General features: G+C 42.9%; 1 protein-coding gene across 2 annotated transcripts in view; it reads left to right on the top strand.

The window, feature by feature from the left end:
- LOC146856433 (solute carrier family 26 member 10-like) overlaps positions 1-18,005 on the top strand; it is a 335,814-nt gene that overhangs the window by 139,515 nt on the left and 178,294 nt on the right. For both annotated transcript variants that reach the window (XM_085654582.1, XM_085654581.1), the window contains exon 5: positions 3,126-3,278. In XM_085654582.1, the coding sequence (XP_085510708.1) occupies positions 3,126-3,278 (153 nt within the window). The remainder of the gene's footprint in view (positions 1-3,125; positions 3,279-18,005) is intronic.

Here is an 18,005-nt window from a genome sequence, read left to right as displayed (position 1 = left end):
CTCACAGGCTGCTGTTCCTTTGTGTGCCCCCTGGCCCCCTTCTCCCATGTTCCTCTGCAGTTAGGTCTTTTGATAGGATCCCCCCCACTGCTTGACCCCAGGCCTTAGGGAGTTGGGTGGGAAGGTCGCCGCCACCGCGGTCAGAGTTCCTGAGGAGTGCAGAGGCATGGGTCACCGTGCAGCTCTGAGACCTGCCCTCCACATCGCCTGAGCTCAGCCTTGTGCATGTGGCCTGATTGAGGCCTCCGGTGCAGATCGCTGTTGGGTGCCTAGTCACGCAGAGAAGTGGGCGCTGGATGCCCCAACTGGTGTGGGGGGAGAAACATGAGGATGGGTGAAACCCAAAATCCCCATCAGCACCGAGGATTCTGGACGATTCGGTGAGATGGTCGGGAGCTCAGCAAAGAGTGTCCACTAACTTGATCTAATTGACCATGGCCCCAATTCTGTGCTTCTTAACAGTATATGATGTTCCAGCAAGCCAACATGTGTCGTCAAGTGGGATTAACGTAATTAAATCATCAGGCACAGGGAAGAAACATACAAGTGATACAATTAGGGCCTCATTACGATATCAGGCAGAATCTTTCTGCCCAGCACGGTCTCAGATTCAGGATCCGACCGACTCGCGGTTGGTTCGGCACGACCGATTATGATGTGTCCGAAAGGCTTTCGGTCGGACTCCCATTGACTCCTATGGGAGCACGTTTTTTCCGACCGACAACACTGGCTCCCATGGGGAAAATGGGTGTCTGCGGTAAACCTCGCACCCTGTCTCGGGCACCCCAGGGTGCCTGCCACACAGTGAGTGCCTTTAAAGGAGGGGTCCCTTGGGTGTCTCCACTGCCCCCAACTGGAAACATCAGAATGAAGGAGGGCCTGGTAGGAGCCCCCAAAGTCAGTATCCGACAGCCTTTTCGTGTCTGACAGACCGAGTCAGAAAGGCTGTTGGAATCCAACATCTTAATTGGTCGGGTGGAAAAGCTGTCAGGGCCAGACTGGCCGTAGCGGGCACCGGGAAATCCCCCCATGCGCTGCATGGGTGGGGGCCGGTTTTGGGCCCCTGGGGACCGTTTTTGTTACAGGGCCATTTTTGCAAAATCGGTCCTGTAACAATATCGCCCAAAACTGGCCCTGGCAAAGAGCTCGGGGGTGGGGGGGGGGTGGGGCGGCCGAGCACTTTGCCAGGGCCGATTTTGGTTCGTAGTCCAGCCCTGAACACTGTCCGTAGAGCTATATGATTCGGCTCCGACCGACACAAATTCTCTTAGAGCCAGGCGGAACCGATTTGGAATGTCCGAACGATTTCCCTTCCAACCACGAACATCGTAATCGGTCAGGCGGATGGGTTCTGACACGGTCTAGGGGAATCTGACTGTCAGTCTGAGGCTTTCCACCCGACATCGTAATTGGCCCCTAAGTCTTTGGTAACATAGCGTTGCAAACATGTATATTTTAGTGATTGCCATCACCAAAAAGCGCAGAAAACCTTGACATCCTCCAGGTGTTTGTTAAGTGCACCATCAAGTGTAATGGAGTGAGGTTATTCAATCAAGGTGTGAGAAAGTAATAAGACATCTATGCATTAGAAGTCTGGTGAGGGCTTTTTATGGTGAGCATTCAGAGCTTGGCCTCCATTTTGGGTGTTTGTTTTTTCTGTTACATAGCACACAAATCTGCTCAGTTGGCACTTTCCTCTCCCTGCTAAAATACAGAAAAAAAAAAAACACAAAAACAGGTTTATTACTTCCTGGTATTATTGAAAGATGATCTTTTGGTACTCTATGTATTGTCGTGACTAAAGTTTGATATAAACAGAGAAAAACAAGCATAATATAAAAAAGTGACTTGAACATATTTACAGACTGGACCAGTTTAAAGTATTATTCAACATGCCTTTTGTGCTTTGTGCTGCAAATAATATCATATATTTTTGTAGATATATGAAACAGTGCCCATTGCTACTACACAATATTTTATGAGTAAATTCTTTAACCTACTAATCTGAGTGATTGAAGTGGGCTCAAAAGTAAAATTCAGTGCCATAATGTTGGCAAGATGACTTAAACATTTGCCACACACTACTGTTATGAACTATAGTTCCTGCATGTGAATCTTGACAATGCTAGCTCATCCTTTCAATTTTTATGCAATAGTTAATAGTGAAAACATTTATTTTGAAATGCCAAAAAATTGAATCAGTGTGGTGCTAATTACACTTTACTTCCACAGTGGCTCGAAGTTTGATACTCACCCAGGTCTGTCGTCACACATATTTCTATATTACATTCATAATTCTAGTTGAACACATCTATGAGATGGCACATTAATTATCTTCTTGCTGCAAACATCTAATACATTTGGCACTGTTAGAATTTATATGATGCATTAGATAAATTCCTACGGTCAATGTCAGACCATTGTCAGTTGCAACGAACAATTAAGACTTGGCTGTTTTGTAAGAAATTAATGTAGCTCTCATGAGGTTGTTACTTGTGGAGTTTTAGCATCTAAAGACTATTTCAGTGGGGATTGTGCTGAATACTGAAGCGAGTAAACCAGCGCATGTCGCCTGACAGCTTTCAAACAGCATATAAAATGTAATTCCCACTAATACAATAGCTTAACTGCCAGCAGCAGAGATGCAGGCCAGAGGCGGCCCTCGCCTCTTCTTGATGACAAGCGGATCTGGACTGAACAAGTACTGACTGTATGAGCGCAGCCCTAACCCCGACTTCCAATATTCGTATTTCTCCAGGAGCCTACCTCCATCTGCTCTTCCTGGATGCAGATTAGCCTTTCTTTGGTTGCTGAATGAGCAGGAGGACAGAGCTACATGAGGTGGTGGTAGTTAAGACTTACATGAAGACCTTTGGAGTTTGTGTATAATATTTATGTTGATTTTCCTTTTTTTTTCATTTTTGTTTCAAGTCACTTATAAAAAATATTTAATGAAAATCCTATATTGATTACTTTCGGTCTCATCTGCCACCACCATATATAGTGGTGTCTCACAGGGCTCCCCCGCCTCCCTCAGGTGAACAGTTTGCACAATTCGAAATTAAGGAACCAGAATGCCTACATCCATAGTATCTAACTCTGTCTCTCTCTCTCTCTTTTTCCAGACCTTGGCCTCGATCTTCAAGGCTCTATCCATGACAAACATAGCAGAACTCGTCATTTCCTGCCTCTGCCTGGCCGTGTTGTTACCCATCAAGGAAATCAACTCAAGGTTCCGGAGCAAGCTGCGGACACCCATCCCAGGGGAGATTGCAATGGTGGGTGCCACAGCCATGCTCAAAGCTGCACTTCGATCTAGGATCTCAGAAGCAACAAGAAGCTGTATATCCTATATTACGAACAGCAGTGCAGATAAGTTAAAGCTGGCCCTTTATACTCATTACTAAGACTACCCATATGAAAGTCACACTTGGTCAAATCCTAAAAGTGACCACCCAGCCTGAGTGGCTGGCCCATGACCCCTTTGAACAGGACAACAAGCAACCCCAGACATGTTTCATACCAGTGAGGTGGACTTTGCGAGCTACCTGCTACCCGCAACTGTCCAAATCCCTGTCAACAAGCATTGCTAGACAGGAATTTATGTCAAAATATTATGCCTCCTTGAGGCAGTCGTAACAAGGAGATGTTTTTTAATTTCTCCTTGTTTTCCCAACTTTGCATCTATACTGCATTGTACAGCACACATGCAAAGTGAGAAAATCCTTTAAGCATAGTTTTTGTGCTGGAAGGGACCCCTTCCAGTGCGAAACCTATTCTTCAGAGAATGCACATACCCTTGAACTGTGAGCAATGGGTCATGGCTGCCAAAGGTGCACCAGCACACAGGGAGAGAAAAAAGGCACCATTTCTTTTTAGGAAAGCACATTTTTCCTCTTCCTTTGACACAAGGCAGTGCAGCAACTTTGGTGCAGCATTGCCTTGCATCAAAAAATAAAAAAATCTGTGACTCAGTCTCACACACTCACTACATGTCACTTGATTCTCATTCACTTTAACTTACGCACACAGGCTTCAACATAAAGACACACTTGCACACACATATGTACGCGCTCTCTCTCTCACTTAAACACACTCTCAGTGACAAGGACGCATACAACATGCACTTAAAACCGTTCTCGCTTGCCACATCTGCCACTAAAGGCCCTAAGTTTGCTCCATTTTTTATTACACTAATAGTAAATAATAGAATATTATTCACTTTTAGTATAGTGAAAAACAGACAGGTAATCATGAATGCGGAGCCACCCCTGTATTCTTAGCATTATTTTGCCACCTCTGAGGCTAGAGGTCACAATGGCTGTGCCAGGGGTTGCAAGGGGCAAGCCAGGGATTGAAGCTGCCACTCCTGGGGACCCCTAATGATGTCCATGAGGATGAGTGACATTTAAGGTAAAACATACACTGGTTTATTTTGGAAGCGAGTCATCATGACAACATGAGACTAACAGCAAGGTGAGAGAATAGCTATTCTCCAATTTTCATACAGAGAGAATCTTCATTTCAATAAAACTACAGAGGCTAACACTTATGCAATAACCTTTTATTGCTGCCCCAACATGCAGCCCTTTCAAGTACGTACATTACATACATCATGAATAAATCATTCCAATAATAACTTTCAAAACAGCATATAACTTCATGGTAACTAGGCATCTTCCTCTCAAAGCTGCAACGAAAAACAGAGACTCCCACATTGCTTTATTCTGACTAATTGTCAAGGTCGTAACACAGGCCCCCGCAGCCCCCACGGTACGAGGGGGGCCTCCGAGCTGCAGGGGGCCCCCTCAGCATAGTACTCAGCCCTGAGAGCTCCAGATTAAATCCCGAGCGGGGGCCCCTCCTTATACTTTGCGGGGGGGGGGGCCTTCAACATTCTTTACGCCACTGCTAATTGCACTTGACTTTGTTCGTGAAAGTCTCATAGTAACAAGTTCTCTGGAAAAGAGGGAAAATATCAAGTGCTACCAATAGGAAAGAAACATAAGTAGACATTTATAACCCTGTGAATAGGCAGTGATAGTTAGACTGATAAACGCTCTAAATAATAATAATGTATAACTCACAATAAAAGTTTTAAAACTTAATCATTGTAAAGTAACACATGGGTGTGGTGAGTGGAATAATGTAAGCCTCCGTAGTCTTTAATGAAATCAAGATTCTGTCTGTATAATAATTAGAGAATCACCATTTCATTACAAGACCGGAAGCTACCGTTAAAGCCTCCCAGCAGCTCACAGCTCACATGTTCCACAGGCTAAAGATAAAAGCTTGCAAAAGTGGAAACACTCCACCAGTGTGCCACAAGTGAGCCTCCTGCCCAAAACACGTTGATGGCAATTGTACCCCAAGATGAATGCGCTCAGAATTTAGACAAATCTACTCCTTCTTCAGACATCACGCTCTCACCCATCTGAAAATGGAAGCTATAGATACCGTACTATAGGCTTGATGAAAGAGATTAGTAACTGATCCTCGCCATCCGGTCTAAAATCAAGTATGCGTTGTTTATAAACTTTCATGCAATTCACAACACTCAGTTTCTTACAGTCAGTAAAAGAGGGGTACAATAGATGTTTTCAGACATAGTTTTGGTTCTTTTCCATTACTCGAAGTGAACCCCATCTGGAGAATAATATCTGTTACAAATCTCTAACACCTTAACATCCAGTACTATTCTAAAATATATTAGACAGAGTAAGGTCACCATCTTCGGTGATAACTGTCTTTTTGAAAGATAAGAATTATCAGGCCAAGAGACTAAAAGGACAAAAATCAGGTTAACGTTCCATAAGGAATTTTCCCTAGCCTGAGGAGGACGTTTAAGTTGTATTCCTTTCATTACCCTACGGATCAAAAGATCACTACCAATAGCAAAGTAATTAACTAGAGTGTCCTGCTGAAATACCTACTTTGTAACAGTTAACTGTTCTATAGCACAGGCCTGATTTGAACAAACCTGTGAGAAAATTCACTATATCTACCTTCAGGAGCCACCACGTGATCCAAATTCCGTTCCAAGCACCAACTACACAAATTTCTCCACACTCCTGTATATCTTTTCCTTGGCCCTGGTGCTCACGATTTGTCCAGTAGGCTCTTAGCCTCTCCTGAAAGGCCTGGGTATTTGTCAGGTCTCTTGAAATCCTCCAAACAAGAAGGTTCATGTTTCCTTCTAACAGAAGAGAATGCCCGTCCCCTTCCTGTCCTACCAAGATACCTGAATTCTCTGGAATCAAACATGGATTTTCCACTGCCATCTCCATTACACCTGAATACCACACCTGAGTATTCCAAAATGGAGTAATCAAGACTATGCTGCATCGCTCCCTACATACTTTTAATAACACCCTCTGTATTAGTGCAAAAGGAGGGAACACATAACAATTCTTTCTGTTCCAAACTTGGAGCTAAGCCCTACTGCCAAAGCCGTGGGGTCTGGCCTCCAGCTGTAATATTGATCTACCTGAAAAGTCAATCTGCTGGCAAACAGATCCACCTGAAACGGACCCCACGGGTTCTGCATCCTTTCAAGAAACACTAGATTCAGTTTCTAATCACTGGAATCCCTTAAACACCCTGAGGTCCTGTCTGCTCTCTTGTTCTAATGACTGGAAATAAACTCTGCTTTCAATAGAATTTTCTGACTCCAACAGAAATACCACATTTTATTGGCCAGGTCTGGAAGTTGCTTTGACATTGCACCCCGAGGCGATTGATATGATACTGCTGTGAGTAAGAGGTTGCACTGCACGCATGGCAAGCTGTGTTAAAGCTCCATGATATTTAAATTGTTGGGAAATTGTGTTGGGGCAGTTTGAAAGAGAGCTCTGAAAGGGGATTTTACTGTACTTTAGTGACCATAGAGTTCAACCATAGTCACTGATAGGGGTCAGCACTCTAGTGGTTGACTCTGTATGGATAAAAGATGGTGGGGCAGCAGGTGCGCAGTGAGTAAGAGGAAGTGAGTAAGAGGCTACAGCACGAGCTAGTAGATTGGCTTACTTTTTTATCATTTAATATGTTTTAAAAATATATATGCACTGTACGCACGGCAAGCTGTGTTAAAGGTTCATGATATTCCTTTAAAATCTTTTTTAACTTCTTGGGGAATCATGTTGGAGCAGTTTGGAAGGAAGCACTGAAAGGGGTTTGTACTGCACTTTAGTGATCACAAAGTTCAGCCATAGAGTCACTGATAGTGGTCAGCGCACTAGTGGTTGACTCTGTAGGAATAAAAGTTGGTGAGGCAGCAGGCACGCCTCTGGCGCACCAAAATGCAATCCCATCTGCACCTGTCCACGCCCAAACGGGACCAGGAGCCTTCGAACCTGCTTCATCAGCCCCAAATAGAGTGTATCCCGAAGACGCCTTGATGAAGTTAAGAGGAACCCTAAGGGAGGGCTGCAGTCAAGTAATAGATTCGTCTGAGGGGGACAACATATTTGAACACATTTTGGCAGTTGTAGGGCAAGCCTTACTTAAATTGGAAGGAAATGTGTATTTGTTGAACTGCAGGTCTCTCCCAAGTCATAAGCTTTATATTTTTCTTTTTTGAAGGATGTTAAACCAGATGTACTCACAGAGACCCGGTTTCATGGGTAATCAGGCCCTGACATTGTTCAAGCCCTTCCCCCACATTATTATATAATATGCAGGAATTGAGACAATAAAAAAGGGGGAGCTCTGGCCATCATTTTGAAGGCTAGTTTTATCTGTCGAAATGCCTCTTCAATCCCTGAGTGTGAAAGTCTTGAGTTTGCTATTTCAATGTCTTGTACATCCACATGTGCAGAGATATTAGTTCAAGGCCCCCATGTCCTTCTGGTCAATTAATTCAATCTCTCCCAGAAACTCTCTAAAATATGGCCACTAAATATAGGCATTTTACAATATTGGGGGATCTAAACCTGCATTTAGGGGTGGCGAGTGATGCCCAAGCTTTAGGCATGACCTTGCAGCGATCTAACTGGAACAAAGGGTCCAGGGCCCGACGGATATAGGAGACCATCTTTTGGACCCTGTATTTACCAAAAATCCCCTATTACAGGTTTTGGAGCTGGTGCCACTCTCTTGGACAGACCATTATCTGATCCCTATAATTCTTGAGGTACCCGGACCTATCCCTCCTGAGAGACAGAAAGGAGTTAAAGACCAGCTATGGTCTAAGTTAAATCAGGATAGCTGGAGAAGTATTTTAAGATCATCCTCAATTTGTTTAAATTCAGATCCTCAAAAAGTGAGTATTGTGATTATGGAACGGTTGATTGAATCTTTAGATCAAACTATCCCCAATAATATCATAATACAAAAATCTAAAAATAAATTAGCTCCCTGGTATTCTACGCACCTCAGAACTCTAAAGAAAGAATGTAAGATGGCAGAAAGGGCATGGAGGAAGGATTTTGATGAAAATAAAAAGTTATGGTACCGGGACAAAGTGAGGAACTACTACACTGAAATTTGGCAAGCCCAGTCTTCCTTTTTTGAAACTGAAATCAACAATGCAGCAAATTCCCCCTAGAGAAATATTCAGTATTGCCAAGTCCCTGTTGGGGCCTACTAGGATTGGGTATGTAACTGAACCATCCACTGATAGGTGTAATGCGCTGGCTGAGCATGTAAACTCTAAAATCTTAAACATCTACCAGTCATTCCAAAAGGAAGGTGAAAGTAAAAATTCCACTCCATTGAAAATTAGGGAGAATGGATGTTTGCCCACCCTTTCCCAACTCCCCCCTCTTTCTTCAGAGGGTTTTTCAACCCTTTAAAATCAAATCTAGATCCCCTCTAGACCCAGCGCCAATAAGAATTCTCGCGTTAGAGCCAGAAATGATTTTCTCTATTTCATTAGAATTAGTCAATATCTCCCTGGAAAAAGGCATAGTGCCGCTACCATGGAAACATACGATGGTCAGAGCTGACCTAAAGAAGCCAAATTTTGACCCCTCCAGTCAGGATAATTTCATCCTATATCACTGCTCCCAGGTTTAAGCAAAGTGGCAGAAAAATCTGTGAATAGATGTCTGTTGAAGTTTCTCGAAGATAACTCAATCTTACACCAGACACAAACAGGCTTTGATCCCAAGCATAGAACAGAGACTGCCCTTCTGGCAGTAGTGGAAGAGGCAAATAAGAGATTGGATCAGGGGGCAACAGTGGCTATTGTGGTCCTGGATCCCAGTGCTGCCTTTAATACTATTGACCACTCCATACTTTTAAATAGAGTGGGTCCGGCCGGTATCACAGGGAATGACCTATAGTGGGTGGGTTCTTTTCTAAAGAAACAGACATTCCAGGTTTTTGACAGAGTCTGTTTTTCGAACATCTTGCTGGTGGCTTGTGGGGTCCCACAGGGGTCCTCACTTAGCCCCCCACTGTTCTATATATACCTTCAGCCTTTGGCAGATAGTGTAGTCACCTTTGGAATCTCTAAAGTCTTCTATACAGATGACACCCAGCTGGCGTTTTCTCTTGCCTCAAACTCGGCTACTTTAATATCTAATCTTGGACCCTGTCTGGAACAGGTATCCAGCTGTATGAATAGGTCCTGCCTGAAACTCAATGGATCAAAAACTGAACTAATGATCTTTGGGAATAAGTCCACATCCAACAGGGTCTGTAATTGCCTATTGGCCTTGGTCCCCCACCAACCCGTTAATCTGTTAAAAAAACTTAGGGATGTGGCTTGAAGAAACTTTGACCATGGAAGCCCATGCCAAAGAAACAGCAACTGACTGTTTTGGCATTATAAGACTTCTACGCAAGATCCTACCCTTGCTCCCACAGACTTTGAGACAAGTGGTGATTCAAGCCTTGGTACTGTCTTGTTTGGACCATGGAAACTCCTTATAGTTAAGGAGTTATCTGGAAATTTCAGGTGGTGCAGAAGGCGGCTGCACGCACACTGCTTGGAATCCCTAGATCACAGTCAGCTTGTCATGCCTGAGGGATCTTCGTTGGCTTCCCATTGCCCAAAGAGTGGAATTTAAATCACTTTGCATTGCGAACCGGGCTTTGCAGGGCCATGGTCCACCTATCCTTCAACAACTGATCACTTCCTACACTCCGAATAGATGACTTCGGTCCACGAATTTACATCTGGCTTCTGTCCCAACTGTTAAAAAAATGAGAAGAGGTGGTCGCTTCTCTAGCGTTAATGTAGCAAAGCTTTGGAACACCTTACCACCAGCTATTTGTAGGATAGAAAATGAGCTACGCTTTTGGAAAGCGATCAAAACCTGGCTTTTTAAATAGCTCTATCCTTGGGGGGCTTGGTCTGCTCGGTTGGTATGCTGCCTCCTACGGGGTTGTCTTCGGGTCACCATGCACACAAATGATGTAAATAAAAATGTAAATATAAATAATGCTGTAAAATTGTTCTATCGGATCAACAGAACACTGTTTCTTAGAGTGGTCTTGAATTGGCCTGGGTGGAGTTCAGGGAGTTCTGCTATGCGTAACTCCGCGAAGTGACCAAAAATCTCTGCCGCTCTACGCGGAGTTCTACAAGCAGTAGAGTGCATTAAGTCACGCCGTTTGCACTGATTTTTAACACTGGGTGTTTGTCCTGTGCAAACAGTACCATGCACAGCACAAGAGGGTGCTGCTTCTTTCTGCCGCTCTCGTAGATTTTTTACTCAAGCCGCAACTTCCTCAACGTGAATGGATGGTTTCTCAACGCAATCGGTTGTGACCATACACGTTGAGAAATCTCGCTGGGTTGTGGTCTAGTGTTGGATTTTGCTCGCCAACGTTAAATTGGCATGCGGGAGCGGGGAAGAAACCCAACTCCTACTCTGCGTGCTCCATGGAGTGCGGAAAACTCTCTGAACAGAGCGAAGTTCACCCCCCAGGCCTAGTCTTGAAGCTCATCAGAGCGTTTAAACCTGCCATTATTTCTAAGCAATTTATGTGTAATGGAAGTTCCTACCGTGACCCCTTCCTCCCAGTTTCTATATGTCCTAGCTTTGCACCCCAAACAAGACTCTACCATATAGGCCGGGCATTTCTAGAAACTGCCTTGCCATTCCAGCTGTCCAGGTTGCTGCACCACCAAAGAAGGTCCTCCCTAGCTTCCTGAGGCAGAGGAATTGTGTCTGTGTACTGTAGACTTTTCCTCAAACCCAAGGATTTCAGCCTCTGCAGAGCCCTGTAATGCAATTGACATGTGGCAAACACTTGAAAGGAAGAGGACAGATGGCCAACCACTCTTGCCAGACCTAAAACACAAGCTACATCCTTTGTTAGGACATCAGCTACCTTCTTCTTGATCTTGGACAACTTCTTCTGTGGAAGACGCAACTGAGTCATAATGATATCGATCTGAAACCCCAGGTATTCCGAACTCTGAGTAGGAATCATAACCAATTTCTCCACATTGATAATGAACCCTAAGGCTTCTAAAAGATCCGTTGTCTACTTCATGTGCTTCAGCAATTTTCCCTGATCTTGACACATCAGTAGCATATTGTCTAGGTAAATCAGTAAACACACACCTCTCCTTCTCAAGAAGGCAACTACTGGTCGTAGCACCTTGGTGAAACACCAAGGGGCCAAAGAGAGACCAAAGGGAAGACAACAAAACAGGTAAATTACACATTTCCAACTGAACCACAAATACTTCTGAGAAAGTAGGTCCAGAGGAACTGTGAAGTAGGTGTCTTTGAGATCCAACTTCACAAGCCAATCTTTTTCTTGCAGAATGTCCCACAAAGATGGATTCCTTCCATCTCGAAGTATATGTAAAATAGAAACATGTTCAGTTCCTTTAAGTTTATCACTGGACGCCTACCTTGACCTTTTTCTTTACTAGGAAGACCGTACTAACAATAGTCTTTTCTGGGTTAGACACCTTGCAAATTGCTCCCTTGAGGAACATTTGAACCACCTCTGAATCAACCAGTGCTTATTGCTCCTGATCTAGGACAAACTCCCTTGGCTGACACCCTTGGTAAGCTGACTGCCAGTACTCTATCTTGAAACCCCCCACAGTCTGCACCACTCAAGAATCGTTTGTTATGGCTGATCAATTTGGGGTGAAAAACATATCATTTCCCCTACCCTTGAGTGGGAAAAACCTACGGGAAATATCTTACCTTGAAGTCCAGCTCCTTGAAATTTGCCCCCCTTGCCTCGTGCGCGAGGGGCTTGACCTCTTTGCGGGGAAAACTACTGTTTGCTTGGAAATTCCTTCCATAACCCTGCTGGCCCTGCTGGTAGTACTGGGACCTCTGTTGGCCACCGCTGACAGCCAGTTCCATGCTGTCAGCCCTTCCAAAAACCCTATTGTTGAACATGTGCCTCATTTGTCAGTTTGTGCCTTACTGAAGGCAGAAAAAGTCAAGGCATATTTTCCTAGTGTTTTGATCAAATTCTCTCCGAAGAGTAGACCATTTGGGTCTCCTTGGGTCTTCTTTTTAGCAAGATCTCCCGACTTAGGGTTCATTCTCATTAAGATAGATCACCTACGCTCAGCAGTTATGCCAGCATTGGCCTTCCAGAGGAGGCAGATATCCTGCTGACTCCAGCCACGGAGAAACTATAAGCTCCACGTCCACCTGGATGCCAGTAAATAAGGCCTCTTCCGCCAAATCCAGTATTCTGGCAAGTGGGCCCAGAGTGTCTAAAACTTTATCTTGGCACTGCTTAAGGCAGCGCTCAAGTACCTTTCTAGGGTCCCTTCTTGTCTTAAACAGGAAGGTCAGTAACTCTGGATCTAGATTAGGCATCATCCCTGATTTGTCATCGAGGAAAGGCCTGGGAAACTCAACCCTCATTTAATTTTGTGTCTCCTTATCAAGGGACGTACGAATCCAGAACTTAATAAAAGATGTTACGTGGTCCATAGGCCACCAATCTGACCCTCTTGGATGTGTGATATGGGTAGGATTAAACATTTCCACACCCGAAGGGTCTTTTATTGCATCTGAACTAAAAGGCTGGTCCGGGTCCTCATGGAGGAAATCATTATCTACGGTCTCTGGTAGAGCGGAAACATATTCTGCAGCCTCTCCCTCAAAGTCCATTCCAAATGGATATTTGTCATCAGTTTGAAAACTGCGGTCTCTTGTGCCGTGAAGGTCACTCGATCGTTTTGTTTCGCAAGGCAGACCCATGCTAATTACGCCAATATGGCTACTCTTTTAAACTGTCCAGCTATGTACACCTTGCTGATCTGTAGCACTCAGGCTACCCAAAGATTGGTCTCTTTCTTTTGCAGCGCTCAGTCTGCCCACAGAAAGTACTTCAGTAGTCATGTGTCTGGACTTTTTGAGTCCTTACCTCCTTTTCTAGACAAAGGGGTTTCGTCCTCTGAAAGTACAAAGGAGCCCCCCTCAGCAGGAGAAACCTCTTTCCTTTTATTAAGAACGGCTTCCACCGCCTCCTTCAGGGATGACTTAAACTCCCTCTCAAATAAATCTCATAACCATATTTTCATTGAGGAGAGGATCAAGAGTTCTCTGCACTTCATTATCAGACATGATGTCTAACGAAAAGGAACTACCTAAAGGGGGTCAGAGTATTAACCTGCCCATGGGAATATACCTTTCCCTTTCCTTTATCATTTACCCTTTTTCCCCTAAGAGTATCCCACAAAAACCTTAATTTCAGCTGCCTGCAACAATTTTCTATTACCGGTGCAGCTGATTGGGCGGTTAAGAGCTTGTGCTACCCGCGTTGTTAGAGCAACACGTTACGTTATATGCTTCTTGCTAAAATGGCCTAAGCCCGAGCAAACATGACTGCATGTAAGATTAGACCTGTGTAATGTTACAAGAAGTAGTCCCGTCTTGGTAGTTTTCACGTAGGTTTATTTGGTATTAAGTTGTATAATAGAAGAGCCCCACCAGGAGCGGTCTGTATCTGCTCAGCCCATTCAGCAACTGACTAAATCATCAACATTTTAACCTTGAACATTCTAATATAAACACATCCTGACTGAGCAGTATACTACATCTTCTCCCTTCTTTGCAATGAGAAAGGAGACTTCAAAGAGGAACAACAAAAGGTTACGATCAAAGGATAAGGTGAATAAATCTTGAAGTGATGTGACAAGGGTGAACAACATTTACAACGCAACTATTACAACGCACTACACTTACAACGAAATTTTTACAACGCAACATCCACTACAACGCATTCCATTACATCGCATGACACTACAACGCATGTTTAAAAACTACCTTTACAACGCATTCCATTACATCGCATACTACCTTTACAACGCATCCCATTACAACGCAATCCAACACTTACCCTACTGTTGCACCCCCTGGAGTTAGAATAGTAATTTTTACCCCTATACTATCCAATACTTACCTTAAATGCAATTTAATATTATGCGTTGTAATGGTATGCGTTGTAAAGGTAGTATGCGATGTAATGGAATGCGTTGTAAAGGTAGTTTTTAAAAATGCGTTGTAGTGTCATGCTATGTAATGGAATGCGTTGTAGTGGATGTTGCGTTGTAAAAAATGCGTTGTAAGTGCATGCGTTGTAAAAGTGTGCGTTGTAACGACATACATCCTGTGACAACTAATACATTTTAAAACACGTAATGAAATAATGATACGTTTTAAAATGCCTAATGAATGTGTAATACATTTTGAACCTTTTAAAAGAAAAGCACTGAGAAAAGCACAGAAGTATGAACAATGAAAGCAAAGCATGTATAGAACCCTTCTTCCCCCTTTAACGGAGACAACAGATGTGAATAAGACGAAGTTGTAAGGGAAGAGTACTGTAAGGAAAAACAAGCAAGGAAATGAAGGAAGAAGTTTGCGCGGCAATGGAGGCGCAAAAACAAGAATAAGAAGTTGATATACAAATCACCACCAGGGCACACTGGTTGGCCAGACCATTGTGAAGGTGGCGAGCAGAAAGAAAATGGAAAAGAACAGTAAGTGCAGAAGAAAGAAAGGAAAAACACTTTAAAGGCGTAAGGGAGGTGTGTGAGATACACCTAGGTGGATTTTAGAAAATAAATCCACTAGACAGTAGGAAAATGTAAAATCACATACAGGTACCATGTAATGAAAATACAAACTGTCTTAGATCCCATGAAAGGGGATATGTAAGTGAAAAATAAATAGCGTGTAAGCTATCGTGACACATGCCTTAGGGAAATTCTACTACAGGGGTTTTAGAAAGAAGGCACTGTAAAGTAGGTAAAAGTAACATTATGTAAATAAGCACTATAAAGTACAGTTACCTTGCTAAATGAAAATCCCCACAAAAATTGGAGTGAAAGGTGTGCGGCACGGCACACGGCACGATGTGCTACAAGAAAAGTGATATAGATGTGGAGGAAGACCACATAAAGCATTCTAATATAAACACATCCTGACTGAGCAGTATACTACAACCTGTTTCTGTATTTGAAAAATGCTCCTGTGCAGACTACGTGTCTCTGAAGATGGGAGAAAGAGATTTCAAGTGGTCACGGGTAGCTGCTTAGGCTTACCCTTAACTCCCGACCCTGCCGACGAATGGCAAGGGCTTTTCCTTTGCCTCCCGATTCTGGGAGGATTCACATAAGCTGTGCGCCTTTACAAGACACGCGGCTGAAAAGAAAAGAATAGCGGGAGGCCACAGGAAGTACCCTGTGCCCCCACAGCTCTTTCTCTCCTTCCCTATTCTAGTCAGAGAGAAGTTTGACTTCAGGCTGGGCATCCTTCTGAGCCGCGCGGTTAAAAAAAGAATAGCGGTGACCACGGGTAACAGCCCGTGTCCACAGAGCACTGCTAGTTCTAGATAATAACCTAAAGCCATCAGAGACAGCCCTAAAATACCTCTTAAATCAAAATAAGAGGCTTAAGAGTACAAAAATAGAATATTAACCCAACCAAAAATTGGAGGGGAGTGAAAAGAAAGAATACTATGACACTTACCTTAGAAAATCTAAGGTAAGAAAAACAGTTTATAATTAGTACCAATACAAGCTACGTTAAGCTACAGTATGGTGAATACATACTGAACAGTAGAGGAGCAGCAAATAAAAGAGGAAGATGCTTAGTTACCATGGAGTTATAAGCTGTTTTGAAAGTTCTTATTGGAATGTTTTTATTCATGATGTAATGTATGTTCTTTAAACAGCTGAATGTTGGGGTAGCAATAAAAGTTTATTGCATAATGGTAGCCTCCCGTCTTGTAATGAACAGTTACACCACTGATAGCTACCACCCTCCTTTTTCCTTGAATTGACTACCTTATCTGTGAAAACATATTTGAGTGAGACTTTAGATCACAACTTGAGACTAGCAGACAGAAGAGAGAATCAGGAGTATCACTCAAATTATGTTTTCACTGATATGTTTGTCAATGCGAGGGTAAAGGAGGGGCGTAGCTAGCAGTGGTGCAACTGGTGCAGTGGTACTGCGGCTAGGAGATGGGGTGGGGTCCAGCCTGCCCTGCACCAGGCTGCATTTTTTTAAAGGCCACAGCTCAAAACTTATAAAACACAGCTGACCTGGGGCCTCGCTCTATGTTTACTTTTCAGGGAGGTTGAGTGGGATACAAGGGGAGAAGAGGAAAGGGAGAAATAGAGAAGAGAAAGGGATGAAAGCAGTGAATGAAAGATAGGGGAGGCAAAGACGAAAACATTTCAGAATGTGTGAAGGGAATAACGAGGAACGAGGAGAGAAAGAAGAAGGGAAATGAGGAGCAAATGGTGCAAAGGAAGAGAAAAGGCCACAATTAAATGTGCCATGGAGAAGGAGATAACAACGAGTAAGGGACAGAAAAAGGGAAGCAAAACACAGGGTAAGGGGGACGAGGATAGGAAAGTTCACAGTTTTAATGTCCCACTTCACTTCAATCTCTGTACTCTCTTCCATTAAACATAGTGTTGAATCTTCTTTATTCTTTACATGACTCTCGTGAATCTTCTATTATCATTGGTCTACCTCAACTCCTAACCTCTCTTCTTAAAGCCTCTCTTATTTATAAATGTATTTTTCTTCAACATATATTAAAGCCCAAATCTAACATTGAATTGCTCTTGGAGAAGGATTTTGGTCTTAATTTACCAGTGTCTTTTTGGGATAAACTCTGGGGAAAAAAATCATAAAAACCTCAAGGGCTGCCACTACTACTCAGACATTGTTCTTATTTATAATAGGCTTCATATCACTCCCTCCATGTCCACTAAATTTTCTCAAGTAACCCGTAATGATTGTTGGTCGAGTGATGAATCTAATAGGAATTTATTGCATAGGTTATTTTGGTATCCACCTACTGGCAAAGGGTGTGGAATCAAGAGAGGATGGTTTTGCATACTTCGTCCTCTTTTAGTATCACTGACTATTTTGTGGTAGTCTCGCAGATCCCACTGATATGATCTTATTTCACAATAAGTTGTTAGATCTTTGCAATTGCTTTCCAGAAAATAATCAAGTGGAAGTGCTTTTCAAATATTTCATTTAAAGTTTGATGATATGCGCAGGTGCTCCCATCATAAATTGAATAGATTGTTTGTGGGTTCCTCAAATATTTCAGTCAAAAGAGAATTGTTTTGGCTCCCAATATTAACCTTTTTAAATAATGTTTGTAAAAATGTTTTGCATGGATCTACTATTACTTCAGAAACTTTGAAACAGCCTTAAACATACACTACCTCTATCCTTCACATTATTTACTTCATTATTCACTTACTTCTCTGCATTCTTTCTTTATTACTTGATATTACTACTCCGCGCTATTTTTTGCTACCACTATTTTCTACTTGGTCTTCGTTAATCTGTTTCTTTTCTATTATCTTTTCTGTATATTTCTTTTCATAAATTGCTTCATTTCTTATAAAAGTTTTAAAAAACACAGAAAGCTTCAGTATGTTGCATTTTAACACAGCGCTACCCCGTTATTTTACTACCTTCACACGTTGCTGTGTGTTGCATTACTTTTCTTATAATTATTGAAACGTGTGTTATTGATTGACTAAAGCTTTCAAACTTAAAAAGAGACCCGCGATTGGGGGTGGGCAG

Source organism: Triturus cristatus, chromosome 4_1, assembly GCF_964204655.1.
Source record: "Triturus cristatus chromosome 4_1, aTriCri1.1, whole genome shotgun sequence".
NCBI classification, from domain to species: domain Eukaryota; kingdom Metazoa; phylum Chordata; class Amphibia; order Caudata; family Salamandridae; genus Triturus; species Triturus cristatus.
This window is presented reverse-complemented; position numbering and strand designations above follow the sequence as displayed.